This window comes from Dipodomys ordii, unplaced genomic scaffold (assembly GCF_000151885.1).
Source record: "Dipodomys ordii isolate 6190 unplaced genomic scaffold, Dord_2.0 Scaffold33, whole genome shotgun sequence".
Taxonomy (NCBI): Eukaryota; Metazoa; Chordata; class Mammalia; order Rodentia; family Heteromyidae; genus Dipodomys; species Dipodomys ordii.
The window spans coordinates 396516-416759 of NW_012267249.1; the positions used below are offsets into that span (position 1 = coordinate 396516).

Sequence of the window (20244 nt, forward strand, 5' to 3'; positions counted from 1 at the left end):
CATGGAGATTAAAAAAAGAAGATTCTATGGTAGGTTCCAGGAGCAGAGTACTTCTCTGACTTGGCCACTACTATCTGATTCTGTCTCAATGGGTCTCATCAGTCCCTCATGTAGGCTGACTCTGATACGGGGATAAACGCTGTTTTGAAGTATCTTGGATGGACCTCTGAAGCTTTGACGACTTCCCTGTACTAGGTGATGTGATAACCCCACAGATAAGAATAGGCTTTCAAGCGCCTCTACTGCTAGGTAAAAAAGTAAAGGTGTTTTCCTGTCTCCTTATCAGAGGATTATAGTTTTCCTTGATTTTTTGTTTGTTTATTTTTGCTGGTCATGGGGCCTGAACTCTGGGCCTGGGCACTGTCCCTCAGATCTTCAGCTCAAGGCTAGTGCTCTACCACTTTGAGTCACAGTGCCACTTCCGGCTTTTTCTGCTTATGTGGTGCTGAGGAATTGAACCCAGGGCCTCATGCATGCAAATCAAGCACTCTACCACTGAGCCACCTTCCCAGCCCCCTTGATTTTTTTTTTAAATCACTTAATTATAGCAAAAATGACTCCATGGGAAAATTACATGTTTCTGGGTAAATAAGCTAGCCATTCTCCCATGTCCAATAAAGGACATGTCACCTGTGTAAGTACCCCTCTCCCCACTGGGTATGCATATAGTAATACTTACAATTTGTTCTTGGTTTTGTGGTGAACTAGTTGCACCATTTAATATCCATTGTAAATTCTGCTCTCTCATGACTAGGCTGGGCTGCAGAATGGCCGCGCTGGAATTCGGGGCGATGGTTATGGTGGTATTATTAGTTAAGACAGAGTTGGCACCCAGGGGCAGAGTCTGGACCATGGCTGGCAGGGGCTCAGTAGTACTTTGTTGGGGGGCTGGTGTTGCCACAGCTGATGCCACTGCTGCCGATGCAGAAGCCCCAGCAACAACAGAAAGTCCCGGTACGATGGGCTGGGGGGCCTGGGGGTGCGGAAGAAACTCCTGATGATTAGCAGCAAACTGTGTGCTGTGGGAAACAGGCACTTCTGGAGGTTGTAAGAGAGCAGGGGGGTTGCCAAATGCAGCTTTCTGAGAACCGGGTCCTAGGGAGGGAGCAGGCGGAGGAGCAGATGGAGCTGAGGCTGGTAGATGAGGCTGAGGTGGCTTGGAGATGCCAGGCTGCAGTATAAGCGGGAGAGATAAAGATGCTGAATTTCCTGCGGGTGGCGGAACATCACTGACTGACTCTGCATCACCATTAAAACTTTCAATCAAGGCAGCTGGCGAGAAAAAGAAATAGAAACATATATACATATCCCAAGCCTCATAGGACCCACAAAAACAGTTATGGGCTGAACAAAAGAGCTGACATCGTTACAAGCTGTTTCCTTCTCTGCTAGCAGGCTGGCTTTCTGCTTTCATTTAGTGACACCTCTGGTCAAAGTAGCAGGCTTCATGATCAACAGTGTTCCTATGTACCATGGCTTGCCAAAGACCAAGCCATAAAAACAATGTGTCCTACAGTTTTCCTGAAAAGAGATGAGGCATCCTTTCTTTGGTATGACTGGTGAATAACTGACTACTGTAAAGCTTTACTGACAGATTTCCACTCAAATGCAGGAGAGATAAACATCTGAAGCCTGGCTTGTGTGACACCCACTTCTGAACAGTGTATCCTATCAGAATGAAATGTTCACAGCTCCTTCCATTTTTGAAAGCCAATGAGATTCTGGAAAAACAGACCCTCTGCTTCTGGAGCTAAGGAACTGACTGGAAAGGTCTGTACTTTTCTCACCTTCCATGGAAGCTCTTCCTTTAAGCTAATTGAAATATCTCACTGTGTCAGTCATTCAGTGTATTCATAAATGTGAACTCCCTGCCCAGGGCTGGACAGGAAGCAAGAAGAGAGTTTGTAACAAACCTGTCTGCAGAGGATCTTCCTGAATTGCTGTATCATCTGAATTCTGAAACATTGATTCAAAGATGATTGCTGGTGAAATTGTGCTGAGGTCCTGGTCCTGGGTCTGATGGAGAAAGATAAAAGATGTGAGACCACCATTCTGAGCAAGTTCTTCATTACTGGAGAACTAGAATGAACTTCTGAATACACTTCCTGTTTCTGCCTTCATGTATTTCAAAGTGACATCTATTTCCCCAAAGCTTAGCTATACTAAAAATCTGGCTACTGAGGAATTAGCTGCTCAAGAGTTGCCTTGCAGGTTGAGCAAATAAAATTTTTTAATAAAGTTTATAGATAAAATAAAAAGTAAAATTTTATTTGAACAAAAACACAGTTACATGTTATTTACATTATGATGATTTATCAACTGTGCATTTAAGACCGATGCTCCGTTCTGCATGCACACTGTACTGTAATAAAAAAGGTTTGTGTATGTGTATGTGGTACTAGGGGGCAAATTAAGGGACTTGCACATATATTAGGCAAATGCCTATCACTTGTATCACACTCCCAACCCTTTTGTTTGCAGTACTGGAAATAACTCAGAGCTTACACTCTACCACTTGAGCCATACTTCTAGCTCCTTTTTTCATTGGGTATGTTTTTGTTTTGTATGTGTGTGGTGGTAAGCAGGGCTTGAATTCAGGGCCTTGCATATCATTTGGCTTTTTTTCCATCAGGGCTGGTGCTCTACCATTTGAGCCATGCCTCCAGTTCTGCATTATTTTTGAGGTAGGGTCTTATTTTATGCCCAGGCCAGTTTACATTGCAATCCTCTTATGTCACTGGATGCATACCACCTCATCCAGCCACTGATTGAGACGGAACCTCTTTTTGCCTAGGCTAGTTTCAAATCACAATCTCCTGTTTCCACCTTCCAAATATAACTAGAATTATAGTCCTGAGTCATTTCACCTAGCTCAATTTTGTTTTTGTGATAGGCTCTCATTAATTTTGGCTCCAAAAATCTCGATCCTCCTGCCTTTACTTTTGGGCAACTGAGATGATAGGTGTGTTGTGTTTTTTGAGACAAGGTCACACTATGGTAGCCCAGTTTGGCCTGGAACTTACTCTCTTGCCTTAGCCTCCTGAGTGTTTCAGTCACAGGTGTGCACTACCATACCTGGATGAAAAGTTGTTTTTTTTTTTTTTTTAATAACCTTTTTTTATTTTGGTCCGGTTGTGGGGCCTGAACTCTGGGCCTGGGCGCTGTCTTCAGCTCAAGGCTAGCACTCTACCACTTGAGCCACAGCACCACTTCCGGCTTTTTTCTTATGTGGTGCTGAGGAATCGAACAGGGCCTCTGGCATGCAAGGCAAGCGCTCTACCACTGAGCCACCTTCCCAGCCCCTGAAAAGTTTTTTTAATAAAATAAAATAAATAGGCAAGCGGTAAACCACTGCCAGGCTTCTGGACAAAATCGCTAGGGGCAGAATGAGTGGGAATGGCTCTAGAGACAGAACAGGCCGAGCCTCTAAGCCTCTGGGTCCTGGAGCAAAGAGCAAAGAGCAGCAAGAACACGGGAGTTGTCTGGGCCCAGGATGATCTCAGAGCTCAGCAACTGAAAGACAGCATGGACACTCCCTAACAACCCCCACCGATCCTTTCACTAAAGGCCTGAACCGACAAAAGCTCATTCTATATATTTGGAAGCTCAGATACCCATCAAATAATTATCTCATACAAATTTATCAATTGACTTAAATATGTGGCCATTTTTTAAAAAATCTGAAACACAAGTAAGAGGATCAAAACCTGGGGCCAGCAAGGGTATAAAATGAGACCAATGCAAAAAAAAAGGGGCTAGAGGTAGCTGGAGTTTTAGTGTGCCAGCCTTGAGTGAAAAAGAAGGGACAGAAATCAGGCCTGGAGTTCAATTCCCAGCTCTGGCATAAAATAAATAAATAAGTGTTAGGCAACAATGAATAACCCCTCCTAAAAGAACTCTTACTAGGAAGAGGAAAAGAAATCCTAAATGATCAGTGACTGAATACAGAGTGACAAATCTGACACTTCAGGCAAGCCTACCTCAATTTTCCCACCAAAAGGAATGCTCAATCTTGAATCTATTTTTTAGCACCTTCACTTCTAATATACTTACTGTACTGGAATTTTCTTGTAATTCAGAATCTGTGGACAGAAGACCCAACTCATTCAAATAAAGTGAGTGATTTGTATCCTGAGAAAGAGAAAAAAAAATCTTAAGTAGCAAAACCTAGGCTTTTATAGAATCATATTATATAATAAAATACTTGATTACAATGTCCTTAAGGGTGAAATGTCAGGTGACCAGTTGTGGACACTGTCCCTCAGTTCTTCAGCTCAAGGCTAGCGTTCTACCACTTCAGCCACAGCGTCACTTCTGGCTTTTTCTGCTTATGTGCTGCTGAGGAATCGAACCCAGGGCCTCATGCATGCAAGGCAAGAATTCTACCACTGAGCCACCTTCCCAGCCCCTGGTCCTAGGGCTTGAACACAGGGTCTGGACATTGTCCCTGAGCCTCTTTGTGCTCAAGGCTAGCGCTCTACAACTTAAGCCACAGTGTCACTTTCGGCTTTTTCTTAGTAATTTATTGGAAATAAGAGTCTCATGGACTTTTCTTCCCAGGCTGGCTTTGAACTGTGATCCTTAGACCTCAGCCTTTTGAGTAATAGTAGGAGGAGTTTAGATGTGAGCCACCGGTGCCTGCCATTTCTTGTTTTCTTGAGAGGCAGTACTGGGGCTTCAACTCAGGAGTTCACACTTGCTAGGCATCCATTCTACCACTTGAGCCACACCCATACCCCTTTTGTATTTCTTTCTTTTTTAAATAGGGCCTCACGTTTATGCTTGGGCCAGACTGGATCCTAAGCCTCCTATGCATGCTTCCTGCATAGTTGGAATGACTGAAAGCCACCATGCCAAGCTTTTTATTGGTTGAGACGGTATCTCTTGAACTTTTTCCCAGATTAGCCTAGTATATGATCCTTCAATCTCTACCTCCTTATTAATTAGCATTAGAGGTGTGAGCTACCACACTTGGAAGCTTCCATTTCTTTATCCAAGGATAGAGAACTTGTTTAGCATGAACAAGGCCTTGGGTTCAATTTCTGGTACCACACACACAAACACAAAAACAAAGAGTAGTTTCTTTATATATAAAATAGTAAGATAATAAAAGAACTCTGGATAGACATAATAGCTCAGGTTTACAATCCTATCTACGCAGGAGGCAGAGCAGGACTGTGGTTCCAGGCCTCTGTGGGCAAAAGTTCAAGAGACCCCATTCAGCCAACAAAAGCTGGACATGGTACCTCATGTCTATCACCTCAATGACAGAGAAAGCATATGTAGCGGACTTGTAATCTAGCCTGGCCTGGGCATAAATATGAGACTCTATCCAAAATATAACACAAAGAAATATATGTGATTCAAAAGGTAGAATGCCTGTCAAGCAAGAGCAATGTCCTGAGTTCAAACTCCAGTATCAAATAAATATAAACTTCAAAAAAAAATAGTTCTTGAAGACCACACCTCCACAAAAGTAAATAAATATAAGGTACCACAGTCCTTGGGTATTTACAGGTAAACAGTTCCAAGGAGACCGACTTTAAGAAAGCTCCACATGTGCAGGATACAGAGTTCAATGCTGTTCTGCAGGTGCTTGATTCATGTTTCCCACAATGCCACCTAACCTCTGCTAAAAACCTGCTGCCTTTCAACAAATCTCCAAGCTTCACTTTAAATTAAGCACACAAACTTTTTAACTTGCTTTGGGGGCACCACTTCTTTTGGGGAGGCAGATTTTCACAAGATTGAGGTAGGGAAACAGCTGACCATACATGATGTAAACACAACTGATGCTAACAAAGGAGAGTTGCTCTGCATCAACTGAGCTTCATAACACACATATGGTAATTTAAAAAACTTTGGTTTTGAAACTAATTTATTTTTTTGTTGGTGTTGGGGCTTGAATTCAGGGCCTGGGTACTTTCCCTAAAATCAAGGCTAGCACTCTATCAGTTGGAGCCACAGTACCACTTCTGGTTTTCTAGTGGTTAATTAGAGTCCCACAGACTTTCCTGCCTGGGCTAGCTTTGAACCATGGTTCTCAGATTTCAGCCTCCTGAGTAGCTGGGATTATAGGAGTAAGCCACTGGCAGCCAGCTTGTTTTAGAAATTTCTTTTGATTTTAAAAAGTGTGCTGGAAGTTGGCTCAGTGGTAGAGCGCTTGCCTTGCATACATGAGGCCCTGGGTTCGATTCCTCAGCACCACATAAGCAGAAAAAGCCGGAAGCGGTACTGTGGCTCAAGTGGTAGAGCGCTAGCTTTGAGCTGAAGAGCTGAGGGACAACCCCCAGGCCCAGAGTTCAGGCCCCACGACCGCCCCCCCCCAAAAAAAGTTATAAAAAGTGTATTATTATTATTATTATTACCATGTTTGGTCAAACTGTGTATGATAAACCCGCAAATAAGGTAAGCTTACTGTTTTCCCTTTCCAAGCATAAAAGACATAAGCCACTGCTTAATACCATGTTCAAGTGATAACAGCAAATTTATCTATCCTGGGTTCTCTCTGGAACAGAGCTGCAGGGGAGCAGAAAATATGGCAGAACAAACAAACTGCCCAAAACTACACAGGGGCTTTGTGTCCCAGTGGCTGTTACTTTATAGGCAGGAATGGGAAAATGAGAGCCATTCTAAGGCCTCTGAGTTCAAGAGCACCTTCTTCCACCACATCTGATGAAAGTAAGAGAGAAGAACTAAGGCAGAGCCTACAGTACAGGGAGTATGGTAACCTTCTTGGTTTCTGCTACCCAATTACAAAGACTCAGATTTTGACCCAGATTTCTTTCTTCTTGCTAACAGACAGAAGATATTTTAACTTTTTTTTGTAAGACACAAACAACTGCTGTTCTGTGGTAGCCAGATCAAAACAAGAGATGAGAACATTGCACACCTCTGATCCATTTTGTTGTGGAAGTGCATTGTAAGAATGTCCTTTGTTATCATGACCTTTCATGTGACTCTTGAGACTGTATTGAGTGCTGAATGTTCTCTCACAGCCGTTACTGGGACAGAAGAAGGGTCTTTCACCTGCAAGAATGATAAAGTCATGTTAGTGGATTGAGAAATCTACATTTCTATAAGAGAGGGAAGTAAATAATGTCATGAGGACTGGAGAAACAGTTATTAAATGATGGGATAAGCTGGGTGCCAGTGGCTCACACCTATAATCCTAGCTACTCATGAGGCTGAGATCGAGGAAGGTGGTTGGAAGCCACCCTGGGCAGGAAAGTCCATGAGACTTTTTTTTTTTTTTGGTCAGTTGTGGGTCTTAAACTCTGGGCCTGGGCGCTGTCCCTGTGCTCTTCAGCTCAAGGCTAGCACTCTACCACTTGTGCCACAGCATCATTTCCAGTTTTCTGGTGGTTAATTGGCTAGATAAAGAGTCTCATGTCTCATGGATGTTCCTGCCTGGATGTTCCTGCCTGGACTGGCTTTGAACTGCAATCCTCAGATCTCAGCCTCCTGAGTAGCTAGGATTACAGGCGTGAACCACTGGAACCAGGGCCCAGGAGACTCTTATCTCCAATTAACCACCAGAAAAGTGGAAGTGGAGCCTTGGCTCAACGTGGCTCAACAAGGAGAGCACTAGCCTTCAAGGAAAAAGTTCAGGGACAGTGCCCAGCCCTCATTTCAAGTCCCAGGACCAACCAAAAGGAAAAAAAAAAAAGTAAACAAGTTGGATAAACTACACTTTAATTATCACAGTTCTAAAACTTAATACAAAGTAAAACACTTGTTCCTTACGATTTATTTCCTGAGTCCCATCTTCGGATCCTTTCACCTCAGAAAGAAATTTAGGTGAAGGCTAAACTGATGAGGTGAAGGCTCACTCTCTCCCTAGTGCTAGGGAAACAGTCAATACTAGGCTGGATAAAGGTCAAAATGAGAGACTCACCAGTGTGTGTACGGACATGAGTTTTAAGATGGTGGCTTGCTGCAAATGCTTTTCCACAGCCATCGTGATCACATCTAAAGTGTATATGCAAAGAGAAACAGGACTTGTTAGCCAAGAGACCTTCAACCTTAACATTTGTAAATGCAAGCTAGAGCAAATGTTCCAAATACTAGGAGATAACAAGTGGGCCTTGAAAAAGAAAGATGGCTTATCTGGGCTAAGAAACTAAGGTAAGTATTTCTTATCCTATAGGTAAAGTACATGTTGAGACCTCTAATAAAAAATCCTTTTTATCTTCACTTAACCAGAACTCTATCATAGACAGTGAAAATTCATATGAAAAATCTTCTGAGAGTGACATATAGCAAATAGGGAGAACTGGGTGATGGTGGCACATGCCTGAGACAGGAGCAGTTTTGAAGTATGCAGGGAGCTTGACATACAACATGAAAACATACTGTACCTAATACATAGCCATGTAACAAAGTAGCCAATGACTAGTGATGTACAGAGGGGTTACAGTTACATTAGTCAGGTTAATGAGTACATTTCTTTTTGAACAGTGTCACCTCTTCCCTCTTTTTCTCCCAGTTTTTCCCTTCCCAATCCCCTTCACCCACAAGTTGTATAGTTCATTTTCAATATAGTCTCTAATGAATATTACTGCTTCATTAGCTCACCCTGTCCAACCATTTCTGTATTCCCTCTTACCCACCCCAAAACAGATAAACTTATATACAAAACAAAAAGTACAGAAGTCAAAAACAGAGACAAAGGGAAAACAAAAACAAAAACAAACATACGCAAAAAGTAAACTAACCAAAAAACCCTTGTTTCCATTTCTTGGAGTTCATTTTGATAAATATCATTTTATAGGATCATAGGCACATAGCTATTGAGTCTTTGTGATCCTCCCCTAAGAATATGCTCCCTTTGGTCTCACCGTGTGAATGTTTAGAGTCCTGTTTGATTTTTCATGCCCAATTATAATTTTTTGTCTTTTATCATCCATTGTGTTTACTTGTAGATTTGTAGATACATTCTATTTACTAGAAATGAGAAACCATGCAACCTATGCTTCTTTGGGTCTGGCTTACTTCACTTAATATAATTTTTTTCTAAGACTCTCCATGTTCTTATAAATAGGACAATACTATTCTTTTTGATGGAAACATAGAATTCTATTGCATATATATATATGACCTTTTCTTGATCCATTCATCCACTGAGGGACATTTGGGTTGATTCTATATCTTGGCTATTGTAAACAATGCTTCAATGAGCATGATTGTGCTCATAGCTTTAGTGTGGCCTGGTTTGGGATTCATTGGATAAATGCCCAGGAGGGGAATTGCTAGGTCATAGGGATGCTCTATGGTTAGTCTTTTGAGGAACCTCCATACTGCTTTCCAGAATGGTTGAACAAGTTTACATTCCCACCAACAGTGTAGGAGTGTTCTCTTTTGGTCACATCCCTGCCAGCATCTGTTATTGTTAGTTTTCTTGATAATAGTCATTCTAACTGTAGAATCTCAATGTTGTTTTGATTTGCTTTCTTTTATGGCCAAAGATGATGAACTTTTTTTTCATGTGTCTACTTTTCAACCTTGCTTCTTTTTCTGAGAAGTCTCTCTTAAATTTTTAGCCCTTTATTAATTTTGAGGATTTGTGAAAATGGCAATACTGCCCAAAGCTATCTACAAATTCAATACAATACTCATCAAAATCCCAACAACATACTTCAATGATATAGAGGAAGCAATTCAAAAATTCATATGGAATAATAGAAGACACTATATAGCAAAAACAATCCTTAGCAGGAAGAACAGTGCTGGAGAAACATCAATACCAAACTTCAAACTCTATTACAAAGCCATAGTAATAAAAACAGCTTGGTATTGGCACAAGAACAGACCTGAGCAGCAATGGAATAGAATAGAAGACCCAGAAATGACCCATAGACCTAAAAACACCTAATATTCCATAAGGAAGCCAAAAACACTGGATGAAAGAAAGATAGCCTCTTCAACAAATGGTGTGGCACTGGCTATACACATGCAGAAATCTAAAGCTAGATCCTTATATATCACCCCGTATCTGAATCAATTCCAAATGGATCAAAGACCTCAATGTAAGGCTAGATACCCTGAAAATATTATAGGAAAGAATAGGGGAAACACTAGGACTCCTAGTCATGAGTTGAAACTTCCTAAATTAAGATCCAGAATCACAACAAATCAAAGAAAGACTGGATAAATAGGACTGCATCAACTGAAGAATTTCTGCTTGGCAAAGGACATAACTAGCAAGAAAAATAACCCACAGAATGGGAGAAGAGCTTTACTAGCTATGCATCAGACAAGGGCCTAATATCAAAAAATTAAATCCCCCAAAAGGAAATTCTGTCTTTTCTTTAGAGTATTAAAGTTTGAATTCATGCTTGCTAGGCATGTACCAAATTTGAGCGCCCAGGCCCAGAGTTCAAGCCCCATGACCAACAACAATTGAAAGAGCCGGTCGCTGGTGGCTCACGCCTATAATCCTAGCTACTCAGGAGGCTGAGATCTGAGGATCGCAGTTCAAAGCCAGCCCAGGCAGGGCAGGAAAGTGTGTGAGACTCTTATCTCCAATAAACCACTAGAAAATTGGAAGTGGCACTGTCGCTCAAGTGGTAGAGTGTTTGCCTTGAGCTGAAGAGTGCAGGGACAGCGCCCAAGCCCAGAGTTCAAGCCCCACAACCGACCAAAAAAAAAAAACAAAAAGAAAGCAAGCAAGAAAGAAAGAAAGACAGGAAGGTAGGAAGAAAGGAAGGGAGGAAGCGATAGCGGTAGGGAAAGAGACAAATACAAAGACAGAGTCTTGGTGGATGTTACAAAGAAGGAAGGAAGAAAGAAAATGATCAAATTTATAGGCCAGGAGCCAGTGGCTCATGCTTGTAATCCTAGCTACTAAGGAGGCTGAGATCTGAGGATCAGGGTTCAAAGCCAGCCCAGGCTAGCTGTTTGCCTTTTCAGTTATTTTTCTGATAGGGTTTCCTACTTTTTGCTCTGGCTGACCTTGAATGGCAAGATCCTCCTTATTTACATCTCCCACAAGGCTGCAGTTACAGACCTGGATCACCATACTTGGTTGGCTTGTTGAAATGGAATCTTGCTAACTTTTTGCTATACTGACTGTCAACCACCATCCTTCCAATCTCAGCTTCCTATAGCTAGGATTATAGGCACTCACCCCCATGCTGGGTCCTCTCCTTTACTTTCTTGATAACCAAGGCTAGAAGTAATCTTTCCGTCTTTAGAACTACTAAGGCATTTATCTACATGCTTTTTTCAAGCATCTCTTACTTCTTATTTCTTTCTGTGTACATTTCCCATCTGTTCTGCTAAACTGTGATGTCACTGAAGGCAGGATTCATGTAGCCCTTCACATGTAATTGAATTCTCTACATGGTAAACATCCAATAATTACATATATGAGCAAATGCATTTTCTTATAAATCAAAATATTTCTTTAAATAGAAAACTCTAAAACATTCTAATTTTAAATGATCTATAATAATCACTATATCTAAAGTCCTATCTAATATTTAAGAAAAATAGCAGTTTTAATCATTTAAAAAATAAATGCATATGCCTAAGTAGAAATGAGAGTCCAAGCAAGGTGCTCATGGCTCACATCTGTAATCCTACTCAGAAGGCTGATATCTAGAAAGAGAATTGTGGTTTTAGGCAAGCTCAGATTAAAAATTTCTCTAGGTTTTATCTTCAGGAAAACCTAGGATGGCCAGGCACCAGTAGCTCATGCCTGTAATCCTAGCTACTCAGGAGGCTGAGTACTGAGGATTGTGGTTCGAAACCAGCCAGGGCTTCAAAATTAAGTCCGTAAGACTCTTATCTACAATTAACTAATAAAAAGCCAGAAATGGAGCGGTGGCTCAAGTGGTAGAGTGCTAGCCTTGAGCAAAAACAGATCAGGGAATGCACCAAGGCACAGAGTTCAAGCCTCAGGACCAGCACATAAACCAATAAACAACTATATGCTAGGTGGAGAAATGATTTAAGTGATTGAGTTGCCAGTCTAGCAAATACAAAATTAGAATCCCCTCAGCAGTTTACAGAGGGAAAATACACTAAGCCTCACAGCAGCAGCTGTAACAAACTAAAACTAATCATTCTTGCCTTTAAAAGGATCAAGACTCAAAAATGCAAAATTTAAGAATTCAAAAATTTAAGAATTCAATTCCATTTAATTGGTGTCTAAGACCTGTCTCTGGAGACAATTTTGTGTGTGTGTGCTGGTCCTGGGGCTTAAACTCAGGTTTTTTAGTTGCTCAGTTGCTCAAAGCTATCACTATACCACTTGGGCCAAAACTCTACTTTCAGCTTTCTGGTGTTTAACTGGAGATAAGAGTAACCATTGGAAAAAAAAAAAAAGAGTAACCATTGACAGTCAATATTCAAGCCACTGTGGGCATCTCACAGTCTTAGACACTATGTACTAACTTGTGGTTCAAAGGAGAGCTTTCTTCTTCATATTTCCCTGATACTCATAAAAGTACCTATCATCCCACATGAGAGTCAACAAATACTTTCTAAAAATATAGTGGAAGGATGAGGCAGTAAGGTGCCATCCACAGAGTGGGTGCTCCTGGAACCATCCATAATCCTCTAATGTGTAGCAGTTGGCTCCCGCTATCCTGGGGCAAGCCAACACTGCCAGAGAATGAACAAGTATAGGGAGCTTTCCTTTTCTACTTGCAAACTTCTCAGAGTTACCAAGATACCCTGCTGATACCTGTTCATTGACAAGAGAACAGTAAGACCTACCGAAATGGCTTTTCTCCTGTGTGGGTTCGAACGTGCTTCCTCAGATCACTGAGTGTGGTGAAGTATTTGCTGCAGCCTTGAGATTCACAGTTAAACGTTTTCCCTGTGTGAAGCCTTTGATGTGCTTTCAACCTGCAAAACATCCCAGAGAAATGCCCTATGGTATAATGTACTACAGAACCTCCTGTGCAGCCTAATATACTGCAGGATCAAGTACTTATGAATCCCATACCTAGGGTATATTAGTATCCACTAAAAAGAGGTTGAGAGAAAAAAACAGTGCAATAGTGAAAACTCACTGGCTGGGCTTCAAACCTCCACCCTACATCTTACTGGATTAAGTCTGCTACAGAAGTGCTTCTACTTACCTAACCACTTAAGACTTGAGCCCAGCATTCTGTGTGCTTTCAAAGTATTAGCTACTGTTATTACTGTTTTGTCTAGCTAATATTGGAGACTAGTGTAAGTCTCCTGATACAAACAGAGGAAGGAGAAATAGTCATCCATACACAACTTTCCATTTCTCAGGACAGAAAGAAATTATCTTCAGGGTAAGGAGGAAAAAAAAATTACAGAAGCTTTAGAATGAAGATCCTGTTCCAAGGGGACCAGTTCCTCTACACTAGCTAAAATTCCAAGGCCAGAATGTCACTCCATGAGCTCTAAAATCTAAACAGAGATGAACTATCACTACTCAGCCTAAAGCATTTCCACTACTAGATGTCCAATAGAGAAGCACAACGGTGAATTATCTCTCCTGCTGAAGGAAACAGCTGGCAGCCACAGGTTAGAGCAGGGTCAGAAGCTGGTGAAGCCATGGAGGAAAGGCCGACCTGTACAGTGTGTTGAATGCCTTTTCACAGCCCTGCACATCGCACTCAAATGGCTTCTCCTTCGTGTGCACTCGCACATGGATCCTGAGGCTGTAGGAGGTGAGGAAGGCCTTGCCACAGCCTTCTTGATTACAGACAAAGGTGTATTCTCCTCGGTGAGTCTTCTGGTGGGTACGCAGGTTACCTGCTGTGCTGTAGGTACGGGGGCAGCCCTCGAAGGTGCACTGGTACCGCTTCACCTGGCAGACAGAAGATACCTCATCAATGGGGCAAAATGACTGCCCACACTTACCTCCTTCTGAATTCAGCTGCCAGGAAATGTTGGAGAAAATACAAATGGGTTTCCATCATAAACACAGAAAACCACCTCCAAGGGCATGGGAGAAACCTTCTTGTTGTTCAAAGCACACATAGACAATGCATAGTGAGTATTTGAAGTGACAGTGATTTTACACACTGCTGTCCATCTATCCTTTGACATATAATTATGTGTTTTCATATGAAATCTTCACATTGTTTTAAGGTGTGATTTAAATTTTTTTCCCTCTAGAACTCCACCTTGATTAGAATTGACCAATGTTAAAGATATTTGCTGACCAATGTTATACTGAGTCTAAAGCATCCTGAAATTGATATAACTAATCAACAGACAGTATTCAGGATTTCTCTGAATAGTTGCCACTGCTTATTTTCAAATCCTCAAAAGAAATGAAAATGCATCATGAATTCTTGGAATATCTGAAGGTGTGTAGCATTTTTCAGATCATCAGCCTGATGCTCTCAGTACAGAGGCTTGAACTCAAGGCCTCCTGCTTTCACTCAGCTGTTGCTCTACCACTTGAGCCACTCCTCCAGCCTGGGTTTTTGCTGGTTAGTTAAAAATAAAGTCTTTGAAACTCAATCCTCTAGGTCTCAGCCTCCTGAATAGTTAGAATTATACTTGTGAGCTACAGGAACCTGGCTCACTACGAACTTCTTGACATGGAAGGAAATGGCAGGTCTACATGCAAGCCTCCATCTCCCTCAATGTCCATGTGCTCCTAGGCAAGCTGGCTGCACTGTGTGAAACTATTCTTTTGAACTGCCTGGTACTCAGCCTCTTTTACCCACCCATAATGTCCTTGATTATCTGCAAATATATCCACTGATATGCCAGTGCTTTGTCCTGAAAATTCATACTTCTCAACACAGCAGTGCCACAGGACTGTCTCTTCTGAGAGGCTACTCTCTTCTCTCCTAACCTCTAAATAGAGGTGTCTAAAATTTGCCTCTTGAACAAGGCATTTAAATTTTCTGAGCTCCAGGTTCATTTCTCAAATGCAAGTATAAATACCTTTCCTGCCTATCTCACAGTGGTTTTAAACAGACAAAATGAGAAAATTCTTGTAAAAGTACTGTAAATTATTTGACCATAGATAGATAGGACCCATACACACACACACATATATATACACACACATATGCTAGTATTATTGTCTAGCTTTAAACAACAACAACTTTGTATGCACAAATCTTGGGGCTTTTTTAAAGTAATTTTTAAGAAATAGTCTTCCCGTCCAGCACCAGTGGCTCACACCTTTAATCCTAGCTACTCAGGAGGCTGAGGTCTGAGGATCAGGTTCAAAGCTAGCCTGGGAAGGAAAGTCCGTAAGACTATTATCTCCAATTAACCACCAGAAAACCGAAAGTGGCACTATGGCTCAATATAGTAGAACCTGCCTTGAGCAAAAGAGCCCAAGCCCTAAGTTTAAGCCTTACAACCACCACCACCACCAACAAAAAGGGGTGGTGGCGGTTGCCTCCCTAACATAGCTCAAGGACTCAATCCTCCTGCCTCAGTCTTCTTCCTAAGTATTGGGTCTGTGCCACCACTCCCCACTGGTATGTACAAGTCCTAATCTTTCTCCAAGGCAGCAATCCGTGTCTCCAGCTTTATGTACTATAGTACACTAATGCTATTCACTTAACAGCTACTGAAATACTATGCCCTAGACAACAAATTCAGTATCATGGAGAAAAGACAAAAATCTCTGAGCCTACAAACACACACATACACAGTACTTTGGGAATATAAAAGGAACTTTAATGATGTGACTGTAAAAGGGGGATGAAGAGCGGTTAATGGGCAGGGCAGATATGTGAATATTCTAAAACTAATATATGTAATGAAAATGGCATAATAAAACCCACCAACAATTATTTAAAAGAAGGGAGAAGAGGGGCTGGGCAGCTGGTTTAGTGGTAGAGCGCTTGCCTTGCATGCGTGAGGCCCTGGGTTCAATTCCTCAGCACCACATAAGCAAAAAGAAAAAAGCCAGAAGTGGTGCTGTGGCTCAGGTGGTAGAGCGCTAGCCTTGAGCTGAAGAGCTGAGGGACAGTGCCCAGGCCCAGAGTTCAGGCCCCATGACCGGACCCAAAAAAAAACACAAAGAAGGGAGAAGGGAGTAGAGGGGCTAAAAGTTATCTAGATGGGGCAAATTTGATCAAACTACTTTATATGGATATTATAAACATCACAGTGAAGGTTTTTTTGTACAGTTAGATTTAAGTTCATAAGTGTTCTTCAATGATCTTCTAACCCCTCCTAAAATGGAATCAATGAAAACCCAGAGACAAAAGATGTTTCTGACTCAAATTTGTTTTGGGGAGGGGGGTTGGGCATGGGACTTGAACTAAGCCTGGGTGCTATCCCTCAGATCTTCAGCTCAAGGCTACCACACTACCTCTTGAGCCACAACGCTACTTCCAGTTTTCTGAGGGGTTTATTGGAGATAAGAGACTCACAGAGTTTCTTGCCCGGGCTGGCTTTGAACCGTGATCCTCAGATCTCAGCCTCCTGAGTAGCTAGGAAAGGCCTGAGCCACCAGTGCCTGGCTCTGACTCGAATATTTTTTAACTCTCTTGTTTTTAGATGAGCTAACAAGGTATTTTTCAGATAATCCAGTAGAGAAAGGCCCTGAAAGAGGGAATAAGCATGAGGACAACTGCGCATGTAGGTATCGTTATCCACAAAAAATGGCACTATGTGAGAGATTGGATGGAGTAAGAAAAACAAAAAGCTGGACATGATGGCAAATGCCTGTAATCCTGGCACTTGGGAAACAGAGAGGAGGATGGAGAGTTTGAGGTCAGCTCAAAGGGAGTATTGTGATAGCTGGGCGTCACGCCTATAACCCTAGCTACTTAAGAGGCTGAGATCTGAAGATCATGGTTCAAAGCCAGCCTGGGCACGAAGATCTGTGAGACTCTGATCACCAATTAACCACCAGAAAACCGAAGTGGTGTTGTGTCTCAAGTGGCAGAGTGCTAGCCTTAGCTGAAGAGCTCAGGGACAGCTTCCAGGCCCAGCATTCAAGCCCCATGACCGCCAAAAAGAGGGGGGGGGGAGAAAGAAAGGAAGGAAGGAAGGAAGGAAGGAAGGAAGGAAAACAACGAACAAGCAGCTGATAGATTTGGCCAATGAGCCAGTCTCTACCAAAATCTGTAGGAGTGAAAGAGAGAGAGGCCCAGACTCCGCCTAGCTCCTCTACCCTCTCTCTCTTTCACTTGTCTAACACTCAATCTAACCTTGCACAACTCTTCAGGTTTCTGAGGTACCTATTCACTGCTTGCCTTTCCCACTGCCACACAGGTATACTAGTAAGTCACAAAACTGAATTCTTCATCCTTTAATCTCAGGTCTCAGGGCCTAGTTTTAAAGTCAGGCTAGGGTTCTAAAGCAGCCCAAGACTGAGATGCAGTTTAGTGGACAAGCACTTGCCTAGCAAGCAGTATACCCTGGGTTCCATACCCAGTACCAAAAGCAGAAAAGAAATATATATATATATATAATAAAACAATGCTCCACACATATCATCTCTGCTCAAATGATCCAGTTCCAATTCCTTAGCCTGATATTAAATGACATAACTTTTTTGCCCTATTACTAAGTAACAAGCCAGTAGAAGGCTATGTCTAGGCCTAAAGGCAACAACATAATTTTCCCCAATTGCAATTCTAATTACTACTTCCTAGACTTTTCTCTCTCCTCTGCCTTGACTGGAAATGCCCAGATGCTTTATTTGCTTTTCTTAGTTTCCCTGTCTTTCTATAATCGTTCTATGTCGACAGGATAGTGTCCTTCCCTAAATGACAATAACCACTCATTTGACACTTAGCTTATATTGGTAATTTTCCTCTCTGCATACATCCTGACTTCCCAACAAGACTAAAAGCCATTTCCAAGCTGCCAAGTAGAGATTTCAAAATAACCACTGATCAGTCAGGAAGAGTGACTGTACATGTAGCAATAAAGGAGATATGTCCCAATCATAAAGCTTATGGCAATGATGAGTGATAACAGTAGATTTCATTCTTTTGTTTGTTTTATTGGTCTTGGCTAACCTAGAATTTGTTCTGAGACTGGTCTCAAACCTGTGATCCTCATACCTCAACTTCCTAAGAGCTGGAATTACAGATGTGCATGACCATACTACCTTAGAAGTTCATTCCTAAAATGCTACAGCAGTTGGTAATTGCTTAGTAGGTAAATAATTGCAACAAATAATTATCTTTCTTGCCTCTCTGCCCTGCTCTATCTGAGTTTATGTACTTGGCCAAATCAAACTCCTGTTACGTGTTCTTGTCTTAAGGGCTAGTATGCAACTAGTACTTATTCCCACTCCAAACTAGAATAGGCATCCTTATTATAGGATCTCATGACTTCTGTACTCTCTATCTGGGGCTTCTGTAGGCAGAGATTCAGCTAACTATGCATCAAAATATTAGAAAAACTGTCTGAGCTATGTATAGAACTTCTCCCCATTATTTTCCAAATAATACAGTACAACAACTCTAGTGCTTACACTGTATTAGGTAAATGAAAAATATAAAGATGATTTAAAGTATATAGGAAAAGGTACATAGGTTGTATGAAAACACTACTCTTTTAGAGCAATAAGGGAAAGAAAAAATTAAACAGATTCAAATAGGGGAAGAAGAAGTCAAATAATCCCTATTTGCAGATGATATGACCCTATGCCTAACAGAGTCTATGGACTCTACCAAAAATTTCTACATCTGATAAATGCCTTCAGAAATGTAGCAGGATATAAAATAATCACTTAAAAAATCATCAGTCTTAGCTGGGCACCAGTGGCTCATGCCTGTAATCCTAGCTACTCAGGAGGCTGAGATATGAGGATCATGGTTCAAAGCAGCCCAAGCTTTCAGAAAGTCTGTGAGACTTTACCCACTGGAAGTGGCACTGTGGCTCAAAGTCGTACAGCATTAGCCTTGAGAGAAAAACTCAGAGACAGTGCCCTGAGTTCATGCCCAACAACCAACCAAGAAAGAAAAACAAAGAAAGAAAGAAAAGAAAAGAAAGAAAGAAAGAGAGAGAGAGAGACAGACAGGGAGGGAGGGAGGGAGGGGAGAAGGAAGGGAGGGAGGGAGGACAGGAGGGAGGGAGGGAGGGAGGGAGGGAGGAAGGAAGGAAGGGAGGAAAAGAAAACAAACAAGGCTGGGAGGGGACCCTCTTAAACTTCTCGTGGGAATGTATATTAGTGTAACTACTGTGGAAATCAGTCTGGAAGTGCCTCAGAAGACTATCAATAGATGTACTTGTGACCCTAGCACAGCACCATTGTGCATGTATCCAATAGAATAGATAATAAGAAAGATACTTGAAAGATACTTGTACAAGAAAGATACTTGCATACCCATCTTTACTACAGCACTGTTCACTATAGCCAAATTGCAAAACCAACCAAGGTGCCCAACAATAGATGAATGAATAAAGAAGATATGGTATATATATACACATGAGATATCATACAGCCATAAAAAATGAAATAAATTCATTTGTAGGAGATAAACCAAGTCCAAAAGGCCAACTATATGTGGAAGCTAGTCTTAAAAGACACACATAGCCAGGCATTGGTGGCTCACACCTGTAATCCTAGCTACTCAGGCTGCTCGGATCTTGAAAGTCCATAACTTTTTTTTTTTTTTTGTCGGTTGTGGGGCTTGAACTCTGGACCTGGGTGCTGTCCCTCAGCTCTTCAGCTCAAGACAAATGCTCTACCATGTGAGCCATACCACCACTTCCAATTTTCTGCCCAGCTCATGAGACTCTTATCTCCAGTAAATTACCAAAAAAAGCCAGAAGTGATAGAGTGCTAGCTTTGAACAAAGATAGAGTAGAAGAGTTGTAGAGTGCTAACTTTGAACCAAAGAAGCTCAGGCCTAGAATAGTTCAAGCCCCAGGACTAGCTTTAAAAAAAAAAGACACACACATTTAAGGACATGCATATATGTATATATAACCACATCTATCTATCTATCTATCTATCTATCTATCTATCTATCTATCTATCTATCTATCTATCTATCTATCTATCTATCTATGTGTCATGCACACAAGACTGTAACTAAGGGATTGTGTAGAAGGAAAAAAGGAAGGGAAGGGTTGGGAAGGTAGCTCAGTGGTAGAGTACTTGCCTTGCATGCATGAGGTCCTGGGTTCAATTCCTAAGCACCATATAAGCAGAAAAAGCCAGAAGTGGTGCTGTGGCTCAAGTGGTAGAGCGCTAGCCTTAAGCTAAAGAGCTGAGGGACAATACCCAGGCCTGGAGTTCAGGCCCCACAACTGAAAAAAAAAAAAAAAAAGGAAGGGAAGAGAGAAGGTGAATAATTTCAAGCTATGACA

The 20244-nt window shown here is 41.7% G+C and overlaps 1 protein-coding gene across 3 annotated transcripts in view; it reads right to left on the reverse strand.

The window, feature by feature from the left end:
• Mtf1 (metal-regulatory transcription factor 1) overlaps positions 1 to 20244 on the reverse strand; it is a 44436-nt gene that overhangs the window by 7203 nt on the left and 16989 nt on the right. For 2 of the 3 annotated variants that reach the window (XM_013017033.1, XM_013017030.1), the window contains exons 3-9: positions 13557 to 13795; positions 12724 to 12855; positions 7898 to 7971; positions 6893 to 7029; positions 4054 to 4131; positions 1914 to 2016; positions 680 to 1272 (exon numbers count right to left, since the gene is read on the reverse strand). In XM_013017033.1, the coding sequence (XP_012872487.1) occupies positions 680 to 1272; positions 1914 to 2016; positions 4054 to 4131; positions 6893 to 7029; positions 7898 to 7971; positions 12724 to 12855; positions 13557 to 13795 (1356 nt within the window). The remainder of the gene's footprint in view (positions 1 to 679; positions 1273 to 1913; positions 2017 to 4053; positions 4132 to 6892; positions 7030 to 7897; positions 7972 to 12723; positions 12856 to 13556; positions 13796 to 20244) is intronic. The other variant, XM_013017032.1, reaches the window with a different exon arrangement.